At 39.6% G+C, this 24,588-nt stretch overlaps 1 protein-coding gene across 8 annotated transcripts in view; it reads right to left on the bottom strand.

Moving 5' to 3' along the window:
• Nucleotides 1-24,588, bottom strand: part of MAGI2 (membrane associated guanylate kinase, WW and PDZ domain containing 2) — a 1,226,839-nt gene that overhangs the window by 31,033 nt on the left and 1,171,218 nt on the right. For 5 of the 8 annotated variants that reach the window (XM_075064467.1, XM_075064468.1, XM_075064481.1 and 2 more), the window contains 4 exons: nt 23,878-24,063; nt 19,745-19,934; nt 15,203-15,443; nt 13,986-14,129 (listed from right to left, as the gene is read on the bottom strand). In XM_075064467.1, the coding sequence (XP_074920568.1) occupies nt 13,986-14,129; nt 15,203-15,443; nt 19,745-19,934; nt 23,878-24,063 (761 nt within the window). The remainder of the gene's footprint in view (nt 1-13,985; nt 14,130-15,202; nt 15,444-19,744; nt 19,935-23,877; nt 24,064-24,588) is intronic. The other 3 variants (XM_075064476.1, XM_075064494.1, XM_075064490.1) reach the window with 1 other exon arrangement.

Below are 24,588 nucleotides of genomic sequence, written 5' to 3'. Positions count from 1 at the left end.
AGGAATACAGAGAGACAATGAAGACTCTATGATGTCATGCACTGAGCAGAGAAGTGCCAGTGTAGATACAATGGAGGAGGTGTTTTTAAAACTCCTTGATTTAAACCCTTTGTAGGTGGGCACTTGGGAAAATTATGGTTCAGAGTACAGTCCTTCTTGTAAAGCCCAGAGCAACTCCTTCACACTCCTGAGTGGACAGAGATGTTAATCCATTTTAATAGGGAAAAAGGTTAAGTTAATATCATATTCCCCATCTGCCACTCTGTGGCCCTTGTTTTGGTCTCATTGGCCATATTGAAGATAATAACTTGCTATTAAAATAACCTTTTATATATTTAATGGATTAAAATATTTCTTTCAACATAGGCAGCAAATAGCTGATTCACTAGAGAGTTTTCAGCTTGTTTTAAAATATAAAAGAATGTGTAAACAACATGAGAAGTTTTAAAAGGGCCAAAATCCTAGTCCAACTAATTAACATCTCAAGGGGAAATTGGCCCCCTACAAAACTCTGTTGGGGCACTTGGGCCAGATTTTCAAGAGAGCTCAGTTCTCATTTCGGCACCTAAATGAAGTGGCCAGTGTTTAAAGCGTGCTCATCGCCCAGCAGTTCCTACAGAGCAAAGGAAGGTGCTGCAGGCGAAATGCCTTTGAACATCGGGCCACTTCATTTAGGGGCTGAATGGGAGCTGTCTGAAAATGTGACCATTATTGTAAAGTGGCATTTCTGCAAAACTCAGCTGTCTCTTAGGAAGGCATCCACCTGTCCTGCCTTTTGCATGAGACCTCAGCTACAGAGCAACCCTTTTCCACTTGGATATCTTAAAAACATATACAAAGTTTATATGTTAATGTACCAACATTGCCATTATACATTTAGTCACTCTGGCCCAGATCCATAAAGTTACTTAAGCACCTAACTCCCATGCTTAGGTGCCTATGTCCAAGTTTTAGCCTCCACTTGGAGCCACAAAACTCCTGCTTGGCTGCTGACTAACCCTGAAAACACCTAAACTCACTCAGTGCCTAAGTTTTTGCAGTAGAAGTTCCCTAGCTGCCAGAATTTCTGCCTCTGGGTATGTGCACTGATGCCTCACTCAAGGCGCTCAGGCATCTATTTTCTGCCTAACCCTAGTGTACCTGATGGTATGGGCCCCTTTTGAGGGCCTGGAACACCAATTGCACATCCTCCTCTCTCCACTGTTGAAGAGCAGAGCTAATTTTGATTCCATTAGGAGTCCATCTAGAGACTGGTGAGCCTAGAGTGATTCATGAACCAGGAAATGTCCATTTTATCTATGGGGCCCAATTGGGTAGGTTGCCTTTTAGCATGTCTGCTGGATTTTCTAGGCACCTACAAGTTAGGCATTGTGACAATCAGCATTACCATGCCTAAGGCCTGGTCCACACTACACAGTTAGGTTGATGTAAGGCCTAAGTATGTCAGTGTGCACACTACAGCCTTGCTCCCGCCGATGAAAGAGCCCTACTACACCGACATAATAACCCCACGCTCACCAGAGGCATATGGCTTTTGTCAGTGCAGTTAGGGCAACATAATGGCTATGTAGACATTGCATTCCTTACATCGGCTGTTGTCTGTCTTGTCAATTTCAGGGCTCTTCTGGGTCTCCACTCAAAGCTGGGGAGCCGCCCAGGCTCCCCACTGGAATCTGGCTGCACTGAGTCTCCCGGCTCCTGGCTAGAAGCCCAGCTGCCCCTTCCCAGGCTCTCGGCTTCCTGCTGGGAGCATGGCACCTGACCAGACTCCAGGCGTGGATCTCCCCGATGGAGGGGAGAAGCCCTGCCCCAAGTGGTGGCAGTAAGCCGACCTAATATAGGGCATGTCTACGCTACAATCTTGAAGTCCCTTTGGGGATCCGGTCCCCTGTGCTTTTACACTAGACGGCATTCTTTCTTTGTCCACGTATTAAATTATGTTGTGAAAATGGCTTGTTTAATACACCAGCCTCGTATAGCCTGGGCATCTCCAACCCAGCCTGTGAACATACTGGTGTGCAGTGACAGTAGCCGGGACTGGAAGATCCTGGTGTTGTCTTGTTGCAGAGGTAAGGAGGCAGTGGGCTGGCTGGCTGCCCCCAGATGTTGATGTTACATGGGGGAAATGGAGTGCTGCAGGCTGGTCCCTCCTTATTAACAAGTCACAGGAGGAGGGTTGGGCCAGTTTGGTACCCACAGAAGATGTGCATGGAGGGAGGAATCTCATGTGAGAAGACTTCTCAAGGCCGTGGGAGAGACAGGGCTTGCAGGAGTAAAGGTTATTTTCTGTGTTTGTCATGTGAGGCCTGTGAAGAAAGGAGTGGTGTTAAGTGGGGCGGGGATAAAATGATCTGGATAGTCCATAAATGGTTTAGATAAACATCCCCATCTTTCTAGATGCTTATCTGAACCAAACCTCAAATCCTTGGAGAATTAGCATCTGGTACTAACATGTAGTGTTGGTGTAATTTTTGTGTGGCAGCTTGCAAAAGCACTTGCACCCCAATCTCCAGTTTTCAAAGGCACAGATAGCATGCAGGGTTTGGAGAATGTAGTCCTTGGAATTCAATATTTTGGCCTCATAAAGCCACAGATTGTGGCTTCCAATCTTTTATGTCAATTTTTTTCTTTAAGAACAGCTTCACAAGGGATCTGCATGCAGAGTTATAATAAAAGCAGCCCATCTGATGTCTGTTTGATGGCCTACGTGAAATGAGTTAGTGGTCTCATTCCAGTTCCCAGCAGGCAAGCACTGCAGCACAATAACAACCCCTGCAATTGGCACTAACAGTGATTTGTAACCTTCTTGGCAGTCTCAACAAAAAGGACAAGGCATGAATGAGTTATTTTTCCCTCCCTCAGAATATTCCCACCAGTTTAAGGATGACGGCCATTGGCAGGTCACTGTGGGAAGCTTGCATGGCTGCTGCCTGTGCTGTACTTATTCTGTGGAAATGCAGTCTCCAGGGCTAAGAATCTGGAAGCTTTCATAAGCATTAATTTTATGTGATGTTTCTTTTTTAAAAGAATGTAGCTCTGGCAAAATTTTTAGTACTAGTCGAGATAAATACCTATCAGAATCCACTAATTTATCTACTGAGATGATTAAATTAATAAACAAAATGCTACTGTATTGTATTCCTGTAATGTGTAAGCATAAAAATAAAAATTATTCATTTTTCCTGGCATATTAATTTATTGAATGTACTTATGAAACTAGTGTGCACGGAGGAGAGTTGTCCCTAAAAAAACAGGCTGTTTCAGTTCAAGTTAATTCATATTCTCCATCCATGCATAAAAACAACTGAGCTATGAAATTGGGCAGCATGTTTTCTGGCAATAATGAGAAGATAATATTCCTAAGGAGTATTTAAGCGACATCACTATTGATAGGTTAATTAGAAATAAAAATGTGAAGCTTTCTTAAGTCATTAGAATAAAGAGCCTCCAGCATGTGACTTTTGTTATACACTTTTTGAACTATCCTTATTTTATACTTAAGTAATTAATAATTGTCTTGTGAATAGAAGCCAACCAGCACATACAATCAGAATTTTAAACATGTTCAACACAAGAAGACAATGTATATATCTGCTGTGTGGCAAAAAAGAATGTTTTTGTTTTTATATATTTTGAAACTATTAATACCAGCCTACCTTAAACTTGCCTCAGCTACTATGCAGTTCTTGAATAAATATGTCTGTGTCATTAAAGAGGTGCAGAGTTTCCCTGCTGCACAAAAATGACTGTAATTGCATGTGCAAGCTTTCAATCTATGTTAAATAGGGAAATCTAGTGGTAAAAGCAGCCCCTGACGACTTTTTGCAGAGGGGATTATTGTCTGCCATCTTATTAATGCATTTTATAATTAAACCTCTTGAAAGAGACTAATTATCTTCAGAAAAGTACCAGCCACCACTTACTTATATGGGCATTATATTTTACAATTGAAACATGTTTTTAACATTATTTATTATTGCATACATTTCTTCTCACTGAAACTGAAAGACTAAGGGCTTGTCCACACTGGGAAATTACTAGAATAGTTATTCTGGAATAGATCTTTTTCAGTAAGTGTAGACACGAACCCCCTTATTTCGCTGCCTGGAGGTCGGCATGGAATAGTCAGATGCTGTGCAAGCTTGCTCACAGCAAGGTGTTGTTGCATCAAAAACATTTGAGCAAAGTTATCAGAGGTACCCAGTTACAGCATAAGTTATGATGTGGACTGGACTGACACCCTCAGAATAAATTCACATGTAAGCATGATTGTCCTTTTTTAGGAGGAATGGATGACAACATTTGTGTCCTCACTTCTCCACCTTTCAGCAGACACTTGGGAGGGAGGAAATGAGGAAAGCAGCAAAGTGGGGTGTCTGAGGCTGCTGCCTTGAGAAGCCCTAATTCTGTCTTCCTTCTGCTGACAATCAGGTACTGAAGAGCGCCGAGAAAAGGCTGCAACAGTGGGCACTAGGCATTGCTCTACCTCCTGGGCAGGCATGAAGCTGCTCTGTGCTTGGTCCCAACAAGTTCATATGCACAGATAAGAGGGAGTCCAAGGGGGCAGGGAGGGATCTGAGCTAACTGCAAAAAAGAAATGGAGGCTTAGCCCCCTACCCAGCAAAAGCTCCAGCTTTTACTCTGTCCTCATCCTCCACAGAGGTTCAGGTACAGGGGAGGGGAGCTATTGAGGACCACAAGCTAGTGTAAGGGGAGGGAAAATCTTGGGGGAAGGGAGTTTGGGGAACACAAGCTTGGGGTAAGGAAAGCTGAGGGGAAAATTGGAAGTGTAATGAGGTGTATGGTGGGGAGGGACAGTTGTCAGGACAAGGAGAATTTTGTCAAGAGAAACTGGAAATTGGAAGGAGGAATGAGTGAGTGAATGTTTATGCACTGCTGTGCATAAACTAAGCAGAATTGGCTCTCGAAGTTGAAAGGCTAGCTCATTCTCTAACTGCTTAATGGACACACTTTTAAAATTATTTTAACGGAGTAACATGATGTAACGTTAGTAGGATGTACTAGAGCCTTTCACTTCCATGTCACGTATCCAAACCCGCAGAGACTGTTAGGCCCTGGCTACATTAGATACCTTAAAGTAGCCCGGCTGTATCAATGCAGCAGCGCCACTGTAACGTCTCCCATGTAGCTGCTTTATGCCGATGGGAGAGAGCTCTCCCACTGATATAATTAAACCACCTCCAACCAGCAGTGGTAGCTATGTTGGTGGGAGAGTGTCTCCTGCTGACATAGCACTGTCCACCAGGGCAGTTCTATCGGTGTAACTTATGTCACTCAGAGGGATGTTTTTTTCACACCCCTGAGTGACATAAGTTATACCAACAAAAGTGCTAGTGTAGAAACAGCCTCAGTAAATGAAAGTTTTCTGATAACTGTCTGGCGTTCTCAATCCTGTTTTCAAGGGACAAGTCATCTCAGTCTAGTTCCCAGTAGATAATTATCGGACCCATGGTTAGAAAGACTACATAGAGGCCAAACACTGAATGTGTATGGAGACGGAACCCTCTGGTCATTCTTATAGGTTATCCCTCCAACTCAGGGTTGAGGCAGTGTGAGAAATTTTGCAGAGGTGCTGCTCATGCTGTACCTGTTCTCGGGTAGAGGACTTCAGTCATCAGGCCTGCTATTTGGCATCTTTCCTGAGCACTTTTAAAAAAATACTCTTAATGTTATGCATAAGTTCCTAAAGTTTATGCTAATTCACATCACAGAGCAGGAAATCTTTATAATTCTCCTAAAAAATGCAGGTTTAAGTACAGTATCTGCCTGACATTTTATTTGTAAAATTGTACATTAAACCACATTAAGCAGATATTATTAACTCAACATTGTTTTCGTTATCTGGTTACAAGGATTTTGTTATTAGCCACAGAGTTATAAAGATGTTTGTAATGAGTGAAGCTGAACACATTTTTGAGAGAATGAAGTTAATCACATTTGTGAAAGAAGTATTTTCTCTCCTTACTTTTCCACAAATGATCTCTATAAAATGTATTCGGCTTTTGAGAATGATGCTGTGTTATAGCTCACTTGTGGTTAATTCTTTCATGATTTATTAAGCCTTCATACTGCTGAAATATATTTACTATCCTAGAGAAACGCATTTTACATTTCTTTGCTGTATATACACATTTTTTTGTCTATGTGTCAATACAAACTTCCTTGGGTACTGCCATTTGTACTAAAATAGCATGCCGGCTCACTATGCTCCTGGCTGGCATGCAGCTAATATGCTTGAATATCCCAGCTTAATTCCCAGAATTCTGATCAATCACACCCCAATCTCTCTACAAGCAAGGCTGGATAGTGATGGATGAAGTAAGGACTTGGCATTTGAATTAAAGTGCCCCATGGGGACTGACAATTCAGAAAGAAAGGGCAGTTAAATGTTGGTCTGTACCACTAGATCACTAGATAATGGCAGCAACTAAAGAATGTTCTGTGTTTGTGTATTTCTTTGTCATGATGTTTCTGAATATCATTAAAAACTGCTTTCTCTGTGGGTAATTTATAAAGAGAAATAGAAGATGCACATCAAGGTATAATGTAAGCCATGTAGCACAGTATAATACAGAATTAAAAATAACAGCAAGTGTAACACAGACAGAAACAAATAATAACTAGTTCTTATGTAGTATCTCCAAGTGCTACACAAAGCAGAAAAGTATTATCCTCATTTTACAGATGGAGAAACTGAGCGGTGAAGAGACTTGTCCAAGGATGCTGGTGGCAACATCATGAATAAAACCCAGGTCTCCTGAGTCCCAGTCTACTGCACTATCCACTAGGCTATGTAGTCTATTGCTGTGCACAAGGGACATTCTTGCCATAACAAAGACTAAGGCACTTCCAGGAAACTGCAGAATAAGGTAATCCAAAATCAAATCCAGACATTCAGTAAAACGGGGGACGAGGGGAAATTACTAAAATGGGAGGGGAGAATTACTATTTCAGATATTTTTATAGTAGCAACACAGCCACTGAAGAATGCTGGCAAACTTTCAGCTGCTCTCCTCACACAATTTTTGCTTATATTATAAAATTTGGTTTCTATAGTATCTTTCATACTAAATGTATGTCAAAAAGATTTACAAAGCAATGGGTCAGATACATTTCAGTTACATTGCTGTAAATCTGGAATAAATTTATTGTGTTTTATAGACTTTGGCACAGGTAATTCAATGTATATCTAAGCAAATACAGCAGCTGTTATAAACAACAGTAGCAGGCAAGTGGAAAGCAAAAAGGCACCTACTAGGGCTGGTTGAAAAATTTCTGTTTTTTTTCAATAGAAAATTGAGCTTTCAATTAAATGAATATTTTTGCAAAAACACAAACACAAACATTTCAATTGAGAAACGATTAACAGGCGCTCATGGGAGTTGTAGTTCGCATGCCTCATGCCTCCATTCTCCAACCTGGGTTGCATTCCTCAGCCAGATTACATCTCCCATAATGCACTGTAGGAGGGGAGACTGGGTTGCATCTTGGGAAATGTAATCTGGTCTGGGATTCCGATCCCTAGAGTGGAATAGGAGCATGAGGCACCATAGCATCAATTTTTAATTGAAACTTTCAGTTTTCGGTTTTTGACTTTTTTTTGCCAAAAAGTTGAAATTTTCTTTAGGGAAATAAACACCATTTTTTGACCAGTTCTGTGTTTCTCAGTCTTGTAAAGTGCTGAGTGCTGCAAAAGTACCTAGCATGGTGCAGGACTGGGCACAAAGAATGTTAGGTTCCTGAGCTTGAATATACTTCATAGACTACACAGAGCCTTTGACATCTTGCCACTTGTTGAGTTCAGTTACACTATTTCCCCCCTCCTCCAGACAGTACTTTAAATTGTTTCATCTCCTCTGTGTTCTTAGTGTATCTTTCATAGGTGAATGTCTCACATCTCATCACTAATGCTTTCAGTTCCATTAGCCTTGTATGCTCATCTTTCTTAATTTATTTATTGCTACTGAGTCAGTTGACCCAGCCATTGACCTCATCTGTGTAGGATTTTCACATTCTCCTAACTTTTGTAGTGCTTTTTCACCTTCTTCCCTCTGTTTTCTTTTCTTATGTATTTGCTGAATAGACTCCAACACAACAGGTCCTGCAGCATGTTGCACTTTTCATACTTTGCAAGCTCTCAACTTTGACAATATTTTGCCTGTTCTTTTTTCCATTTCCCACATCTCTTTTCCATGCTTTGATTTTAGAGACACAGTGCCAAATTGTCCCCTACCCAGGAAATAGCTGCATAGGGAGAGGAAGCTCCTGGAGGTTCACCTTGTGAAGATTTTGTCCTATTGTTCCCATTTATGTTTTTTTTCTGCACCCATAGGATAGTTGCTGAATAGTGTGGAGGTTGGGTTCACTACATAGTTCACTTGCCTCAAACTTGTTCATGACAGCACAGCTGAGCTCCCAGCAGCTTCCCCAGCAGCTACTCAAGAAACATGACATCTAAAGTAAAGGTTATTCTGAACGTGAAGGGATAACTTGCTTGAAATATTGTTGTCTGGGTCAGAAATATTTTCCACCAGAAAATCCCTGCATATCTGCAGGCGGATGATAGCAGAGAGTATCCATCTCCTGCTCACATGTCCCTTGCCTTTCCCCTTTACATGCATGGAGTCCACATCCTATGGGGACAGGGGTTGGGACTGACTTTGGCAGGACTGGCAGAAATAGGAGCAAGCTGACAGGGCAAGTCTCCTTGTCGTCTTCATCATCCAGAACATTAAATGTTGTAGTGCAGCTGTTAGGGAAGTTTAGGAACCTCAGAATCAGCGTCTGTCTGACTATAAAAAAGATGAGTCTATATCATCTAAGATTGCAGTTAAAATGCAACCCCAGTGGATCACCTCCAATGATTTATGGATTGATGGGTACTGTTAGTGCTGTTGGAAAGTATATTTAATTTTGTATAGTTAAAATTACTTCTGTTTATAATTCAAAGAAGCATCACATGCCTCCCTTTGTTTTGGTTTATTTTTGAGTCTCCCCTTACTATCTTTTCTCCATTATTTTCTATTGTCCCCTCTCTCAAAATCTAGGCATCCGTAATTAATTTAATGTTTTGCTTCAATTATATTCCATAGTAAGCTATCCTTTGTGTTTATTACCCTTTGCAGAAGATGGTTACACCCACGTTCTTTATTTAGATAGATTTCCCTAATTTCATAGATTTTGTTTCTAAGATTTCAAATTCTGCAGATATAATATACCAGGAAAGAGGATTACTGTGCTGGGATGGGATTCATCTATCAAACACTGGGAAGATCATCTTTGTACATCATATGGCTAATGTGATAAGGAGAGCTTTAAACTAGGTCTTATGGGACATGGTGACAAAAATCTGGCCAATGCGCAACTAGCCTCAAGTAAGGAAGTCAAGGGGAAGGGGCTAAATTCTTGAGAAAGGACCAGAAATCACAAATGCATTAAAGAGGCAAGAAGTAAAGTAACAGGGCAGTCTGCAAAACATCTTTGATGCCTGCATACCAATGCAATTGGATGTCATGGTATATGAAGAAAGTTATGACTTAATTTGCATTGCAGAAACTTGGTGGGACAACTCTCATGACTGGAGTACCAGCACTAAGGGATATAGCTTGTTCTAGAAGGACAGGTATGAGAAAAAAAGAGGAGGCACTTGGTCCAAGAGGAAGTAAGCAGAGACCTATTGGTGAGGCTAAAAAAGGAAAAGAATAGTAGTGATGTTATGGATGGAGGTCTGTTATAGCCACCAAATCAAAACAAGGAAGTGGACGAGGCATTCTGCAAGCAGGTAACAAGATTAGCTAATACACATGAGCTAGTATTAATGGAGGATTTTCACTTCCCTGATAGCTTCTGGAAGACTATTACAGAAAAACATATGATGTCCTGAAAGTTCTTAGAAGGGACAACTTTCTAATTCAGAAAGTTTTGGAAACAATAAGGGGAGTTATCCATTTTGGAATTGGTGTTGACCAATAGAGATGAATTAGTTGTGAATGTGAATGTGGTTGGGAACTTGGGAGGAAGTGATCATGATGTGATAGAATTCAAGATCCTGAGGAACGGAAGACATGAAAACAGCAAAACAAGGACATTGGACTTCAGATTTAAAACAACTCAGAGAAATAGTAGGTAAGGTCCCATGGAAAGATCAATTAGGAAGAAAAAGAGTTGAAGAAGGCTGGCAATTCCTCAAAGATGTAATACAGTATTAGAGGCTCAACATCAAACTATTCCTATGCAGAAGAAAGATAAGACGAGCTACAGGAGGCCAATATGGCTGCACAGTAGGACAATGGAACAGACTGCTTAGGGAGGTCATGAATGCTCCTTCACTGGAAGTTTTCATAAGGAGGATGTATAGTCATCTGTCCTGGATAGTTTAGACACAACAAATCCTGATCTTGGCAGGGGGTTAGACTAGATAACCCTTGTGGTCCCCTCTAATCTTCTAACACATTTGACTTATTTAGCTCTTACTCCTCAGGATTCTGAGTTTGAATGTATGCTGATAGACTTCCAAATTATTCAGGACTTATCCAGACTAAGCTGAACCAGCAAACCTGTTGAGATAATGAGATAATGATAACCCCATCATTAAGGTTATCTGATGTTGCCAATGAAGAGCAGAAAATACAAATTTGGATTAGACATGGCACTTTGGGCTTCCCTACACTAGGAAGTTGTACCACTTTTAATACACTAGTACTCTTAAAAGGGGGTACAACTGCATTACTGTGGACACATCTTTATTGGTATAAAGGTGCTTTATATTGGCATAGCTATTCCTGTATGGGAAGGGGAATAATTATACCAGTGTAAGTCACTGTTATACCAGTATAACTGCATCCACCCAGGGAATTTTACTAATATAAATATAATGATAAAAATCTCACTCCTGTATGTCACAGTTATACTGATAAAATTTTTAAGTGTAGAGCAGGCCTTAATCCCTAACATGGTCAATTGTATCTTAACATATTCTTCAGAATGGCATATCCAGCCTTAGCTTCTCCTTTCTTGACTTGGTTCATGTGGCGAATGACACAGTTATGGATATTCTTTTTTAAAAGTATTATATGAACCTCAATTTATCTTTGCTATTATCCTGCCTTACTGCATGGAGTTAAACTCAAGGGGGCTGTTAAAGGAGACGCAAAGAGGAAAATGAAACTCTGACAGATAAAGCTATTTAAGGGAACGATGCTGGGAGCTATTAATGGGTAAATGCCCCTGCCTGGCTTCCAGCAGGCTGGCATGGTTTACTCTTCTCAAGACTGAAAGCCTAGGACCAAAGGGAATCCTAAACCATAAAGAAGCTGGCATAGGGAAGAAGTGAGCACTAAGTGGGCTGTCAATAGCAGCAACTAGAGATAAGTTGCTGGCAGATAGAGAGACACAGGTCCTGCAGCAAGGAGGCTGACTCCCAAAACCCAGAGATGGGAATAAATTGTCCTTAGTTGAGCTCTGAATAGAGAGGTTAAGCGTAGGTAAGGATATGTGTGTACGGGACTCTTTGTATGCAGTGTTGTAGCTGTGTTGATCTCAGGATATTAGAGAGACAAGGTGGGAGAGGTAGTATCTTTTATTGGACCAACTTCTGTTGGTGAGAGAGACAAGCTTTTGAGCTTCCTGAGGAAGAGTTCTGTGTAAGCTCAAAAGCTTGTTTCTCTCACCAACAGAAGTTGGTCCAATTAAAGACATTACCTCACCCCTCTTGCCTCTCTATAGGACTTTTTCTTGTCTAAACCCTTTTCCTAGATGCTATGTTCCCTTTGGCAAAAAAATGTTACTTTGTTTTGAAGAAGCTGTTTTTGAGTCACTTTAATCAGGTGGTCACTGGTCCCCAGAGGTAAAAGGCCCAGTTGAGCCTGTGGGTTAATATGGTTGGTAAGCAGAGGGTGGTGGTGGTGGAATGCAGCTCAGAGATCTGATCTAGCATGGTTCCACCCAGAGAGGTCCCCAAAGGAGTGCACTTGCAAAGGACAAAAAGAGGTCTAAGGCATGGCCTGCCCGGTAACCGTGACAGTTGGCTTTGTATAACAACTATATAAATTCGACAAGTTTTAAAATTTATTTTAGAAAATAAACTAGTATTTTTCATGGAACATTATAAAATATTTCCAAATGAGACTGAAAAAAGCCATGAACTGGCTTACTGTCCTTACTTGTTTAAAATGGATATAGTAGTATTCACTTAGTGACTATAAGGTCTATTTTATACTCATGATATTATTCTATTCAAATGATGCATAAAATTTTACTGGTCAGATCTGTGGCTAAATATAGGAAATTACCTGCAATGATACTTCTCTAAAGGCACCATCCTTCATGGTTCTGTAATCTTGGTCATATGCCCTAACCAGCGTTGACTGTAAAAGAAGAGCTCTACTGCTTTCCTCACCATTAGTTACACCCTGGCTAATATTATATATCCTGGTTATGACTTTTTATTAAGTACAATAAATGATGATAATACAGCAATAAAGAAACAAATGAAAACACAAGTAAAAAAAATAAAATCTGATTCCAAAGTCAATGTTAACTCACATCTAAATTATATACTCTCTATATAGTTAGTCAGTGGTTCTCATTGATTGGGCAGTGCTGGCTGTCTCTAAGTTCCTAGTGGAAGGGGAGTTGTTGGGTGCCCTGTGTTTTCATAGCTCCTCTTCAGGCAAGCTCACAATGCCTGGGGCCTTGTGGCCTATGTATATTCCAGGATCAAATTGAGTCTTACAAACAGTACATGCAAAGTGTGCTAGTTAGCAGTGACACATGGACCATAACAAAATTTCTGAAAATCCTGACTTGTGTGATGAAATTTTTCACCTTTAATTTTGTATTAGCATGGTCAAACCCCTGTACTCTTTAAAGACATAAAGTTAGACTTGTTGCACTTGCATGGGATGCAAGTTGGGGCAGAATTTCATTCCTAACTGCAACATTACAACAATCCATTCTCTTTCTAGTACAGCACGATTTTTCCATTTCCCATCTTTATGATTAAATATTGGAGCAACAAGGCGGCATTTGTTAGGTATTTTAAGGAAAAGTTTGTGTGCTGATTCTTGGTCTAATTGTATTGTCATGGTTGCATTTCCCATGCTCTTTTGTGCACTCAGTGAATTGTTATGTATTAACATGCAAGTGTAGATGAATTTATACCTACTCTTCAGATAAATTCTTCACAGTCCAAAAGCACATATCTTGATCCACTTATTTTTATTATATATCACACATTTTAAAAAGTAATGTGGAATTTCCTAAATTAACTTTGCAGTTTTGTTACACTCGGTGCACTGATGTGATTATTATTATTATTTATATTATAACAACATCTAGAAGCTCCAACTGAGTATGGAGCTCCATTGTACTAGGTGCTACACAAACAAATAGTAAAAGTTAGTTCTTGACACAAATATATTAGAATTTAAGTGGATGAAACAATACGGGGTGAAACAGAAGTGAAATGACTTCCTCAAGGTCATAAGCACACAGTAGAAGAGCCAGGATTAAAACCCAGGTCTTTTGATACCCAATCCATTGTCCAGTACACTAGATCACCTTGTCTTTGTATTTGGACTACAGAAATAAATAACTACCCTGCTATTATTTTTATTAAGAAAGCAACAAACTCTTCATTCCTTGGAGTTTCTAAGATGTCTAGATATGAATAAAAGAATATGGAGAAAAATGCAAAACAAAGCAATCAAAAATGACATATCCAATCCACAAATAAATTACCTAGACCTACTGACTATTTAATGTAATTGATTCAGTTCTTGTTAGTCCATTTAACAATATGAAAGTGTTTGTCCTTTGCTGGACAAGTATTATAGGAGTTCTATCTGATCTTGTCACAAAATATAACTGTTTCTTACATGCAGTGCGCAAAATCCTCTGAAAAAATGTATATATTCCTTAGAATGTATGTTATGGAGGTGTTTCAAAAGAGTTAAATTACTTACCCTCATCCTTCCATTTCTTATCGCTGGCCCATCTTCTGCTAATCTCAGCACATACAAATCCATTTTATATTCCCTTCCTCCTCGAATACTAAATCCAAACCCTTTGGCTCCCTTCTCCATGTCAACAGTGAAATAATCAAAATCCTGTATAGACACAGAGAGTAAAAACAAATTAAGTACGTGAATGGCTTTGTGCACATTAAGGAAAAAAACACAACTAAACCCTTTGAACATATGTTTGAATGTGGAATTACCCAATATTCTTGTATAAAGAAGTCATTTGAAAAATATATTTTTACATAGGCAACAGATATGTACATATTTACATGGAGACAGCATGTGTGCCTGCTTTGAAAATATGGCCCTAGAAGTGAACTCTATAGAGGGTTGACCTAGGAATGTGGTGTTCACTGAGGACTTCTGGAAACATAGACCATGTGCCTCTTGATTTGATAAACTTTCTGACATCTGCTTTTTCCCCCCTTATGCAAGGAAAGGGGGAGATTTTTTAACCCAAATTTGCACCAGATCCTTCAACTCTCACACCCATTAGTAAACACCACTCATGAGAACATTCCCATTCAAATCAATAAACTACTAACATAAGGCTTACTTCTGGGAATAAGCATTGCAAGATTGGGCTCTGTGTAAAAAGAGACATCTGGCTAATTTGTGTATAGATTGTTTCTGCTGGCATAGATTATTTCACATTAAGTCAAAACACACTCAAGATTGATCTTCTGAAAAAGAAGAAGCTTCCTTTTCAGACACAAAGACATAGAGATATTAGTAATTTTTCTGATTATAAATAAGCTATGTCTTCTACAGTGGCAGAAAGATGATAATTTATGTAGAAATTCCACTGAACTGGATACAGTCAGAGTTTATTGATTTAGGGCTGGATTGTGCCTTTAAAGCACAGCCCGTGGTAAAAGACTATTTATGTTGCTGGTATACAGTGGTTTGAGAAGAATAATGTTCTGGAAAATGTGTTTTCTCATCATTATTTGAACTCCCCCAAATATAAAAAATAGTCTACTTGCAGCTGTAACAACAGTATTATAAATAGTGTTATTTTAGTGTAAAAATAACAGCAGTTTACAAGCATTAATGAAGTTGGAATTAATTTCTTCTGCAAAAAAATAGAAATCAGAATACAAATGTTCAGGTCAATTTAAAGACCCTGCTTTCAGAGCTGTGATTATTTCACATTGTACCTGGGGCTGCCTATAATCTGACAGAGGATATTGCCTGGTGTCAGGAGAATGTTGTCTGTAATCTATTAAAGGTGGCTGCCTGTAGTCCAGAGGTGGTGGCTGTTGGTAATCCGCTACTGGAGGATGCCTGTAGTCTAACGGAGGCTGTCTATAGTCCGCTGAAGGCTGCCTGTAGTCAGTAAATGGAGGTTGTCGGATGTCAGGTTTCACATCCTGTCTTGCTTTTACTTCTGACCTATAACTGAGTAAGTTAGAATGATTATTTTAGTTCTTTAAAATTTCAGAAACCTGCACAATGCTAAAAGAATTTGCAGAAAGGCATTAAATGCAATACTGAGAAAAAAAACAACTGAACAGCTGTAAAATTGTGTCAAACTGGGCTTCACTGAGAGGCAGATGGTGCATTTGAGATGAGCTTTCCAAGGCAAAAACTGAGGTATATTAAATTAGAGGTTACTTTTGAAAATTTGGCCCTAAGTGACTTGTCCAAGGCAGTACAGTCTAATTTCCCCATAGACCTCAGTGGGAGCAGGATTGGGCCCTAAATGGCAGTGACAGAACCCAGGAGTCCTGACTCCCATGTACCTTGTCTAACCCAAAGACCAAATTTCACAGAAGAAAAAATAATACAAAGCAAAAGACTGAATTTGTTTATTGCTTTTCCAGAACTCAGAGTGCAGCAGACTAAATAAGGATTTAAAATATTGAAGAGATTCAAAGGTTTACAGCCTCTATATTTTACTAATGTAAAAGCTATTTTTTTTTTTTTTGGTGAACTCTCAAATTCAGAAACGGACATTTTCTTTGTACCAGCCATTATCTGGCTAATAGAAAGAAATCGTTGATATAGTATCCATTAATACAGTATACACTAAGTGCTCTGATTCACTGCAAGATCTTACGGTAGCAATTCCTAGTAAGCCATTCTAGGGTTTAAATACAGATCTAGCATATGATGCACATTTATGAATGAAGGCAACAGAATTTGGTTAATAAGAATTTAATAATATATACATATTGTTTTAATTGCTAACTAGTTGAAAGAAGATGCTAACAATCTTTTTTGTCTGATGTGTATTTCAGACTCTGCTCTAATAAAGTTTCAGCGTACCTAGTAATAACACTCACACCATGAAAGGGGAATCTGTACTGGGTTTTCAAGGAAAATGGGTAGTTATGCAAATAAATGCACTGAACATGTGGAATTAATCTGAGCATTGTTTTCTGTCTTTGTTCATTTTTCCCTGGAAATAACTTGCATAATGTGTTAGATGGCTTTGTCTTAGGCTACCACATAGACACTTTATTGCTACAGTACATTTCTGTAAACTAGTCATTCCTAGCTACAGTTTCAACCAGACAAAGAGAGGTAAGAGGGAAAATGATTCGAAACTTGAATAATTTTCACAGAGGTTGCAAACATAGACCTGACATATATACTATTAAAACTTGTACAAAGAATTCATAATGGGGCCTGCTTTTTTATATCAAAGCTTCTTATCTTCTTTACTTCTTTAGTATATTGATTCCATGTAACAAGGACATAGAGAATCTAGGCTTATTGTAATATTGAGTCTGTTTAATATAAGAAAAGTAAATTTATTGCTTGTAATTTAAAAATATTAAATATGACTTAGGATTTTGACTGACTGATACAGAACAACAACTTTTTTTCTGGTGAATGACTATATAAACAAACTGTAACATATTAAAAATGGGTAAAATACTACCCAATGTCAACTAATAATAACAGAATTATTTCTGGAACACTGGACAACTTAACACAAGTTCACAATATACTGGCATATCAGTATCCCAGAAGATGATGCCATGCTACACACAAGTTATAACAATAATATTTTTTGTTGAATATGTAAATAGGTGTGTTAATGCATATACCTTACTGGACTTCAGTAACACAGGGGCCAGATCATCCTTTAAGAACTTAAAAAAATTAATATAATTTATACATCACAAACTAAGTTCCCAATCCTGCAAACATTTAGTACCGAGCATTGTGCTGGTCAATGGGACTTCTGATGAGGCTTGAAAAGCATTTTTAGGATTGGGTTCTACAGTTACTTTAGCAGAAGCATGTGTCTTTCTGGAGCTGGTGCTGTCAGGCAAGTGTCTAATGAAATGTAAGGAAAAGGAACTTGAAAAACTGTCTAAGTCAGTGTGTGACTGGCGGATGCAATTGCTGCTTACTCCAGGTTTTTGCAGGACTGGCAGATTGCTCAAACATGGTTGCAATGCCACTGAATGTAGGAGTATAAGGGCCAAAATTCACGGAGTGCTCTAGCCATCTGGCACATGGGGTGTCTGTTCCTGTGTGGTGGACCACAGGGGAGTCTGCTAAGAACTCAACTCTTGGCAGCACCGTCTCATGCACTGTGTGGATAAGAGAGAGGAAAGACTCCCTGGCTGAGGGAGACCTAGTGTCCTTGCTGTGTGAGAGATGACTCGGGACCGGAATTTAAAACCCATCTCCACTCCCAAGTAATATCTATATGGTGATACCAGTAGAAATGGAGGAGAAAGGCATCTTGGATAAGTAAATATTAGGGCTATCAATTAATCACAGTTAACTCAAATGATTAACTCAAAACAAATTAACTAGGTTAAAAAAATTGATTGTGATTAATTGTAGTTTTAATCACACTGTTAAATAATAATAGAATACAAATTTAAATTTATTATAAATATTTTTGACTGTTTTTCAATATTTTCAAATATATTGATTTCAACTACAACACAGAATACAAAGTGTACAAGGTTCACTTTATATTATTATTTTTTATTACAATATTTGTACAGTAAAAAAGATAAATAAAAGAAATAGTCTTTTTCAATTCACCTCATACAAGAACTGTAGTACAATCTCTGTAGTGAAAGTGCAACTTACAAATGTAGATTTTTTTTTGTTACATAACTTTGCTCATAAACAAAACAATGTAAAACTTCAGAGCCTACAAGTTCACTCAGTCCTACTTCTTGTTCAGCCAATCATTAAGAAAAACAAGTTTGTTTATATTTACAGGAGATAATGCTGCCCACTTCTTATTTACAATGTCACCTGAAAGTGAGAACAGGTGTTCGCATGCCACTTTTGTAGCCGGCATTGCAAGGTATTTACGTGCCAAGTATGCTAAACATTTGTATGCCCCTTCATGCTTTGACCACCACTCCAGAGGACGTGATTTCATGCTTCCGTCATCAGTACGGAAGTAGGACTGAGTGGACTTGTAGGCTCTAAAGTTTTACATTGCTTTATTTTTCAGTGCAGTTAAGTTAAAAAAAATCTACATTTGTAAATTGCACTTTCACAATAAAGAGATTGCATTACAGTAGTTGTATGAGGTGAATTGAAAAATACTATTTATATTTGTAATAAAAACAATAATATAAAGTGAGCACTGTTCACTTTGTATTCTGTGCTGTAACTGAAATCAATATATTTGAAAATGTAGAAAACATCTAAAAATCTTTAAATAAATGGTATTCTATTATTAACAGTGCAATTAAAACTGCCATTAATCACATTTTTTTAATCTCGTGATTAATTGCAATTAATTTTTTAAATTATTTGACAGCCCTACAAATATGATTTGTGTATTAAGCATAGGTGACTTACAGGGCATAGCACTTCATCTACAATAAAATGCAGAAACTCTGGCACTGGCATTTATTGTTTATGGGTCATGGTCTGGCTGAGGTACAATACTCAGTCAAGTTTTGCATAAAAACTGACAGTATAATCAGTTTTATTTGACAAGCCAAAAAATTAATCCAATGACAAAATAATGTTGACAGAAAATCACATAATGTAAGAACTATTGTATTATTCCACAACCTAAATCTATTTCAAATACATTCTAATCTTAATGTAGCTGGTCACAATACTCTAGATTCCCTCCTAGCCCACTAAATAATACACTGTATCATTTCATTCAAACTAGGTCGTATACACAAAAAATCATACATGTATTGAGAGCTAAACTAGAGAAATCAGCTGGGGAAAAATCAGTTTGCTGTAGATAAAATCTGTTGTTGAACTGAAAAATATTGTACTGACAACAGTGCTTTACGATGCAGAAGACATGGAGGCGGGTGTGAGGGTTAAAAAGAAGGCCCTTTCACCAAGAGCATACTGGATATAAATATGTTTTGTAAATGTCAGGAACATAAAAATGAAGTTTATTAACAATGAAGTTATGAATAAGAGATACTAGAATATGCTTTAGATCTCTGGCAAAAAATATCATGCCAGTAAATAGTTCTGAGAATCTGAAGTTTTAACACAGCGCTCCTTATTTCGGGAAAGTTTTGATCCTTGTGTAGACCGATGTCTCTCACACAGGTAGGTGAACGACACTTTTCAGTTTAATTTAACACACAATTTATTTTTTATAGATGTTGCCACTCAAATGTTGGCAACAGGTAACATGATAGGTCACAGTAGTTAGAAACAGAGAGAAGCTCGATTGGATCAGGTCTCATGCTGTACCTAAAGAAAGCAGAATGTGGAGCAGCTGCTCTTACCTGTTTTCATGCCCTTGTAACTGCAGAGGTTGTGGAGGTGGTGGCTGTGCTACGGGACTGTGGTGTGCTACAGGGCTCTGCTGTGCTACTGGACTCTGCTGAGCCATCGGGCTGTGTTGCTGTGCCATGGGGCTCTGTTTCTCTGAGCTTGGTGCTGAAGCTGGACTGTTCAGCTCTGCATAATGGGAAGCTGGAGATTAAAGAGCTGTCACAATGTGGCATTTAATGAAGGGCGAAGGTAGAATAATAATTCTTGTAACACTCTACCTCCAATTATTTATGTTTTGTTGCTTTTATCATCTTGACTCATAATTATATCTTAAGACATCTGAACCTATTGGACTTCATTTGATCTCCTCTAAGATCTATAATCTTTTACAACTCTGGCTGACAAATCTGTTATTTAAAACTCAGCTGAACTGGGAAAAGAACTGCTGTGGTTCATAGTTTCTTTTAAAAGCCTATAAATACTGATATTTGGAAACTTTTCATTTTGGGAGACTGAAGAATCTTACTGCTTTCATTAGTTATGAGATGACAAACTGCTGCAACAAGATTTAAAACGCTTTTGTTTGCTCCTGCTGCTTTTGAAGTCAAATGGAGTTTTGAGCTGTCAGGTTGGGTAATGGACAGTGGAGCCAATCTTTATAAATACATATTAACCAACTCTCATTATCATTTATATCACAATAGCATGCAAAATATCCTAGGAGCTCTACAACTGTACACTGTAGAAACCCAGTCCCTTCCCCAAACACCCAACTTCTAAAAAGATGAAGGGTAAGGAAAGGCATACAACACACAAACAAAGTGCTAGACTGTGGATTTGCCACGAGCAAGGGAGCTCAATCTGCCTTCAGATTTCCCCTTGCTCTGGGTTGAAGGAAGAAGCAATACCCTGCACTAGGCTTATATATGATACAGATTCCCCCAATGTCTGGGATGTACATTTATGTGTGTGTGGGACAGGAGTGAGGGAGAGAGTGCCTGGGCTCTGCTCACAAGCAAAGAGGGGATACAGCAGCTCTGCCAAAGCTACTTATTCCTAGATGCTACTACACACAAAGTGCGTAGCTGGTGCAGGGACATGCTGGGGCCCTTCCTCCCATTTGCAGCTGGACAAGTGGGGCCATGATCTGTCTCAAACTGATCAGCGAAAAATGCAGCACATGTTTTAAAAGGGTTGGTGTGTGTGTAATATATATATATCCACACACCCCCATACACACACCTGTACTTCTAGAGCAGGGACGGCTCTAGGTATTATGCCGCCCCAAGCATGGCAGTCAGGCTGCCTTCGGCAGCTTGCCTGTGGGAGGTCCCCGGTTCCGTGGATTCGGCGGCACGCCTGCGGGAGGTCTGCTGAAGCCGCGGGACTAGCGGACCCTCTGCAGGCAGCAGCCGAAGGCAACTTGCCTGCCGCCCTCGCGGCAACCGGCAGAGTGCCCCTCATGGCTTGCTGCCCCAGGCACGCGCTTGGCATGCTGGTGCCTGGAGCTGCCCCTGTTCTAGACTCATATATATATGTACATATACACACACAAAAACTGTCCTCAACAGCTGTCTATCGAGCCATTGCTAGTTCCTTTTATAAGGTTAAGTGGCATTACTATTGACTAGTTAATTTGATCTAGGACTTTTTTGTTAATTTAACAATTTCCTATTGTCTATTTATTCAACTTTCCATAACAATTGATTCTTTTATACCTATGACTATTTTCAAAGTTTGAGTCTTTTAGGATAATTTAATTTTTTTAAAATGTTTGTCTAATTTAGGACAAATTGTCAAAAATACTTCTAAATTTGCATCCAAAAAGTTTGAGGCTGAAGGCATAAGCAGCACTGGTGTGTGTACACTGCATATTTACATGTCTACAAGCACAGTTTGCATGTGCAAGTGTGATTTGTGCTTCAAAATTTTGGAGGCTGGTTTAAAATATGATCCCTCATGCCTACGCTAGACACACATAAACACCAGTCAAATCATACATTAATACTACTGCTTAGCATTTCTATAGCGCTTTTCACCTGAGTGCACTTCACGAAGCTGTTAGATACTATTACTTTTTTTATGAATGGGGAAACTGACATTTGAGGTTAAGTATGTGCCTAGTGTCAGTGAGTTAGTAGCAGAACTAGGAATAGAATCCAAGCCTCATCATACCTGTGCTGTAATCTCTAGAACAGAGGTGGGCAAACTACGGCCTGCGGGCACCATCCTGCCCAACCCTTGAGCTCCCAGGCAGGGAGGCTAGCTCTCAGCCCTTTCCCCTGCTGTCTCCCCACCCCCCAGTCTCAGCTCACCGTGCTGCCAGTGCTCTGAGCGGCAGGGCTGCGAGCTCCTTCAGGTCAGTGCAGCAGGGTGGCTGGTTCTGGCCAGGTGGCACGGCTGCCAGTCCTGCTGCTCTGAGCAGCATGGTAAGGGGGTTGGGAGCAGGGAGGTTGGATAAGGGGCAGGGGGTCCCAGGGGCAGTCAGAGACAGGGAGCAGGGGGCAGTTAGATGGGGTGGAGGTTCTGGTGGGGGGGGCAGGGGGTTGGATAGGTATGAGAGTCCTAGGGGCCTGTCAGGGGGCAGGGGTGTGGATAAGGGTCGGGCCACTCAGGAGACAAGGGGAGGGGGTTGGATAGGGGATGAGGTTCTGAGGGGGCAGTCAGGGGGCGGATGGGAGCAAGATCCAGGCTGTTTGGGGAGGCACAGCCTTCCCTACCCAGCCCTCCATACAGATTTGGAACCCCAATGTGGCCCTCAGGCCAAAAAGTTTGCCCACCACTGCTCTAGAAAAATCCCTTCTCACCAGCAGCTCCAGAGTTTGCCCATGTTGCAGCACTCAACATTTCAGATGTGCTTCTGCTTTTTCTTATCTATGTAAATTAATCAGTGTCACCAGGGGTGGACCTATTTGCTAGTATACATTTTTGTTAGCTAAATGCCTGTACAAGGCTGCTTTCAATGGCATAGCAAAGATTATACACTATATAATCCACGCCTGAAGAGGTTTACAAAACAGATCTCTGGTTAATGTATGCCACTAACTTTAAATTTCTTTCTGAACAAAAGAAATAGTCTGAACAAATTTGAACTGGATGTATGGATCTAACTGCTATTTGGAACGGGTGAATGCTTTAAAGAGTATCTGCTAAGAGGAGATGACCTGTGCTCTTCCTGTACATCTAGGTGTTTCTCCACATTGAATTCATTTACTGACATAGGGGCAGCATTATCCAGGGCCAGTGTCTGCCAATTTCCTCTATATACCAGTAGAAGAGCATTATACTCAGTATAAGTTAAGCTGATAGCCCTGTCAGAGCTGAAGGTCATCCAAAGAGCACATAGATCAGCAAGTAATCTCATTGGTTTCTGTATTTGACATTCCTATCCACACTAGTATTCTGCTACTGGGACTTAAAGTCACAGTTTCATTAATGCAATGGAATTCATATACTAGCACTGCAGCTCTTTCAACCTAAATTACATGAAGCTCACATCAAAGAAACTCCACTGATTGTTTTGCAGGGTGATGCCCACAATAATGAGTCTGTTACCTTGTCTGCATCTGACAGATTGAGCCCTTTGGAGCTTGGTTCTCCCCTACCTTGCGTAGTCACTTATATCTGTGAAAAACAGTATCAAAACAAATTTCTCCCTTCACTCCAGTGGTGGCATTTTACATCCACTTCTGCAGTCAGTCACTACAGGTATAAATGAATACACAAGATGACAGTTCATGAGTCACTTATTTCCCACTGGCTAAGGACTTGATTTTGTTCTCTTACACTTGTGAAAATAAGGAGTAACTCAGCTGAAGTCAGTGGAGATCAACAGTGTAAAAAAGAGTGAGCTCAAAATCAGGCCTTTTAGTGAGTATTTTAAATCCATGTCAGAAGGCAGTTCTTCCACAAGTCCATAGCACACACACTGCAGTACTCTCTATGCCATCAGGTTTCTTTAGGTTCTTTGAAACATACAGCCACAATTAGATTGTTTTAAAGAATTCAGATAATATTCTAGCTAGTTCTAGGGTTGCAGCTGTAACCTCTTTGTACAGCGTATGCAAGCTTCAAAACAAAAACTCTTCAAACTAGCTGGAGGTAACATAACTTTCTTCCTGGGTTTTAAGGCTTAATTACTTACCCTCCTGAGGAATGATGCGAAGTGTTACACTAAGACCTGCATCTTTAATTAGCTTCACAATATCTGCATGAGGGATGTTAATGATAGACTGGCCATTCACAGCTAAGATCCGGTCTCCGACTTTTAGTTTCGTACAGCGATCAGCAGGACTTCCATCAATTATCCTCCCTATTTTATGGGGTACAGCTAGTAGGGAAAAATATTTATAGTTAACAAATGTTACAGTAGGCCGTGGTATCCACAGACAAACAGATGGCCACATTTTCAAGAATTTCCCAGGTAAATTAAAAAAAAAAAAAAAGGTGCGCAGAGCCAGTTATTTGTATTGCTATTGTGTCTATAAGTCCCAGTGAGGATTCAGTACCCTCTTGTGACAGGTGCTGTACAGACATGAAGTACAAAGACAGTCCTGCCTCAGAGTGCTTACAAACTTGGCAGATGATAAGATGCTACAAGAGGGCAAAACAAACAGATGTGGGGAATGGCAGGAGAATGTAACAGTGAAAGTTTAAATTTTGCACAATAAATAGTAATCACACCTGGCCACATACCTCTCAATTTACAGAATTTCTTGTATTTTTAGATTTTATTATAAAAGTACAACCTAGAGATTATTTCCTTTATATTCATATTTTTTAATTATGGAAAATAATTTGAATAGATGCATTCAACATACTGTTCTCACCCCTTCCTTATATACACTCAAAGACA

The sequence above is a fragment of the Chelonoidis abingdonii genome, chromosome 1 (genome assembly GCF_003597395.2).
Source record: "Chelonoidis abingdonii isolate Lonesome George chromosome 1, CheloAbing_2.0, whole genome shotgun sequence".
In the NCBI taxonomy this organism is placed as follows: Eukaryota; Metazoa; Chordata; order Testudines; family Testudinidae; genus Chelonoidis; species Chelonoidis abingdonii.
The sequence above is the reverse complement of the archived record's forward strand: the minus strand, read 5'-3'. Positions and strand labels throughout refer to the sequence as shown.